The sequence below is a fragment of the Perca flavescens genome, chromosome 12, assembly GCF_004354835.1.
Source record: "Perca flavescens isolate YP-PL-M2 chromosome 12, PFLA_1.0, whole genome shotgun sequence".
NCBI lineage: Eukaryota > Metazoa > Chordata > Actinopteri > Perciformes > Percidae > Perca > Perca flavescens.
The window spans coordinates 8,666,645-8,670,086 of NC_041342.1; the positions used below are offsets into that span (position 1 = coordinate 8,666,645).

At 41.2% G+C, this 3,442-nt stretch overlaps 1 protein-coding gene across 1 annotated transcript; it reads right to left on the reverse strand.

Annotated features, from left to right (window-relative positions):
* Nucleotides 1-1,985: 1,985 nt before the first annotated feature.
* Nucleotides 1,986-2,922, reverse strand: LOC114565231 (zinc finger protein 862). Its single transcript, XM_028593147.1, has 3 exons — nt 2,874-2,922; nt 2,641-2,778; nt 1,986-2,368 (listed from the first exon to the last, which is right to left on the reverse strand). Exons 1-3 carry the CDS (start codon nt 2,920-2,922, stop codon nt 1,998-2,000), a joined length of 558 nt encoding a protein of 185 aa, XP_028448948.1. The 3' UTR covers nt 1,986-1,997.
* Between the last annotated feature and the right edge of the window lie 520 nt (nt 2,923-3,442).

Consider the following 3,442-nt stretch of genomic DNA (forward strand, 5'->3'; position numbering starts at 1 on the left):
GGCGAGGGAACATCAGAATTTGTGTGATAAAAATTGAAAAGCTACACAATTTACCGGCAATTTCCGCTGGTTGCGGAACAGCTGCGGAACAGCTCCAGAACGGTGGCGGAGTCAATAGGTTTCCATTAAAGTCAATGTGTGTATTTCCACTGACTGTGGAACAGCTGTGTTCCAACTGCGTCCCAGCTCCGGAACATTTCTCTAAACCTAGTAAACACAGAACACACTGTCGTCAGTCATTGTTTTCATCAGAGAGTGTTGATAGTAGTCAAGAAGGATCGTTGTTGTCATTACTCACTGAAAGGAAGAAAATATGATGGCTAGTAATAAGAAGATACTGGCGTTGTCAGCTCTCAGGCTTCTTCTTGTGGAAGAAGCACTGATTCGCTGGTCAAGGGCTAATCAGATTGGTCATTGAGTCCGACTGCCCACTGGCCGATTCAACAAGTCGAATCGGCCAAAATGAATGCCAACGGCTCCTCTGACTGACGACGGCACGGAACACACCGAACAGACTCGAGTCACCGACCTCGCCAGACTGTCCGACGGCAGATTATCGGGTTGGTGTTTAAAGGATAACTACAGTTTTTTTCAACCTGGTTGGACATTGATAGCCTCGTAAGACCGTCCTGATCTTGTGAGCTCCAGTTTTCCACTCGCAGATCAGTCTGGCATCTTGAGATAGAGAAGATTTGGTGCTATTTGCCAAACGACCGACTAAGCAGCGTTGGTTTTGAGGCGGGTTTAGGTGTGACGCAACGAGAAGCGACTGTTCAGTCAAATCAACATGGCAGCTTCCACAGATGAGATAAGCATAGCTATCGCGTAAGTTTTATCCAAATTAGAGTGTATTCCTTCATTGAAAGAAGAGCAAAAAATGGCACTGGAGGCTTTTCTTGGAGGAAAAGATGCTTTTGCTCTTCTACCGACTGGTTTCGGCAAGAGTTTGATCTGATTGGTTGATTTGGCCTGTCTATCACCAACATAGGTGGTGATAGACAGATGATTTATCCAATCAGCTAACCAGTATTTTCGCCCCTTCCCAAAAGTTCTCCAACGGAAAGTTCCCAGATGGATATGCCAAGCAAATGCGAAGCAATCCATCTGGCGGAGTCAGGTTAGGACATCGGTCCAGTATTAAGCAAGATCGCTACAGTCGGCAGCGGCAAAACAAGCTACAATGTAAGTTAATAGGGCAATTGTCCACTTTGTATTTACCCTCACAAAAGTGCTCGTGGACGGGTGTTTTTATGTTTAAAAAAAGGATCTTACTCTTTAACAGAAAGGTCGAGCTCCTTAAAAATCCTTTCCCCTCAAAGATTGTTGTTCCCATCAGTCACTTAGACACAAAAACATAGGAAAATAGGGTTGAATCCAGATTGAAAAAAATGGTAGTTACCCTTTAAAGGGGTGATAGTCAGGGTTCTAAATTAACTTTTTTGATCACCAGCCAACTTTTTGCTTTTTGGACATCTCTGACAGTAGTTGACAAGCAACATGTCATGTGTAAGGTTAGATGAGAAGATCGGTCAAGTACGCATTCCTGACTTTTGTCACGCATGCATACCTGCGTACCAGTTATGTGCAAACAGTATCTATCTTTATATCTGTCTATCTTTATATATATCTACCGTATATATCTGTCTTTATATCTATCTATCTATCTTTATATCTATCTACAGTATATATCTTTATATCTAGCTTTCTATCTTTCTATCTATCTATCTATCTATCTATATATCTGTTTTTATATCTATCTATATTTATATCTGTCTTTATATCTATCTATCTTTATATGTCTTTATCTATCTACCGTATCTATCTTTATAGCTTTCTATCTACAGTATCTATCTTTATACCTTACTTTATATCTATCTTTCTTTAGATCTATCCATCTACACTATCTATATTTATATCTATCTATCTATCTTTCTATATATCTATCTATCTACAGTATCTATCTATCTTTATATCTATCTATCATTTGAATCACGTCTTCAGAGCTCTTCTTCTTCAGAGGTGGTGCCATCAGAATCTGAGCCACCCTCTGTTCCTTTTGTTCCATGTTTGTGCACAAAGTCAGGCCTGTGTGAACGCACACTGTCAGCATGCCAGATGTCAATGGCTTTGGTTGGATCAAAGTCTTTGATGTCAGGTGAGCACAACTGGGTTTTAAGGAGGTCGGAGAGGGTCTCACCTTTTAGGCGTGAGCGCCAGTCACTCTTTACCTGCTTCATAACACTGAACCCTCTTTCACAGTCAGCTGTAGTTGCAGGGATGGTGAGGAGAGCATCAAAAAGATCAAGAACATCAGGACACCGATGGCGCAGCATTCTGTTCACAGTAGGCCAGGTCTTCTCAAAGGTTCCTGTAGCAGGATGAGACAGGCAATATGCATTATGCACTTGCAAACAATTATACATTTTCAAATGCAACTTTAGTTATTAAAAGATGGCATCAAATTTGGATTGTGTCTTTAACAAATTACATTTTACTCTGATTCCTGATAAACAAAATAAAACTGTCTCACAATATTAGACATTTCAATAGAGCTTGGGAACTTTTCAAGCACTTGTTTAAAAATGCTACTGATAAGGTACATCAGTATGAGATTTTCTTTCTCAAACATTCTCCAAGTACCTTGGCTGAATGCTGCTGCGTACAGTTCAGTCTTGAGAATTGTCCATTGATCAGGGATCAACTCCACATCCACTCCAGCAGACAGTAAAAGTTGTCGGAAGTGACTGATGAGTTTGTTAACCTCTTCATCACCAAAATCTGAGAATAAAAGGGAAAAAATTAATATAAAGTTAAGCAGTTGTCTTAAAACATAAAATGCGTAAAGATTTGTTCATTACATTTGAATTGCTAACCTGAACTCGTGTCTGCCTCTGGCCAGCACTGGAAGCTGGTCAGCCGCATAGCCTGCAGGACACCACTGTTCACATCGCTAAATCTAACAGTGATGCACCGGCAAAGAGAATCGATCAGCTCATTCTTTGCCTTGTCATGCTGGTCGGCATCAGTAGGCTTCAGGAGGACTCCCTCATAGGAGTCTGTGTACAGCACTGCTCTCAGCTTAGGCCCAGGTCTACAGTTGTGCAGAGATAGATGGATGGGCATCTTTTTATTTATACTGAGGTGAAAACACACAAACACAACCTAAAATCAAATCATAAATTATAGGGTATAGTAAAAGATACCTACCTTGACTTGTACTTTTCTATGACAGCCTGAGTAGAGGAAAGGCAGCTCTGAGCTTCAGCCAGGGTTGACAATGACCTCTGCAGTGACTTGGAGAGGTTGCTCAGTTGGAAGATGGTGTCATGGAGAAGGCAGAAAAACCTGAGCACTCAACCATCCTTGCCTATTTTGAGGAACACCTTGGCTTTTGCCCTCAGAACAAAATTGATGTTTGTGGCCTCCTGGGACTACAAACAAA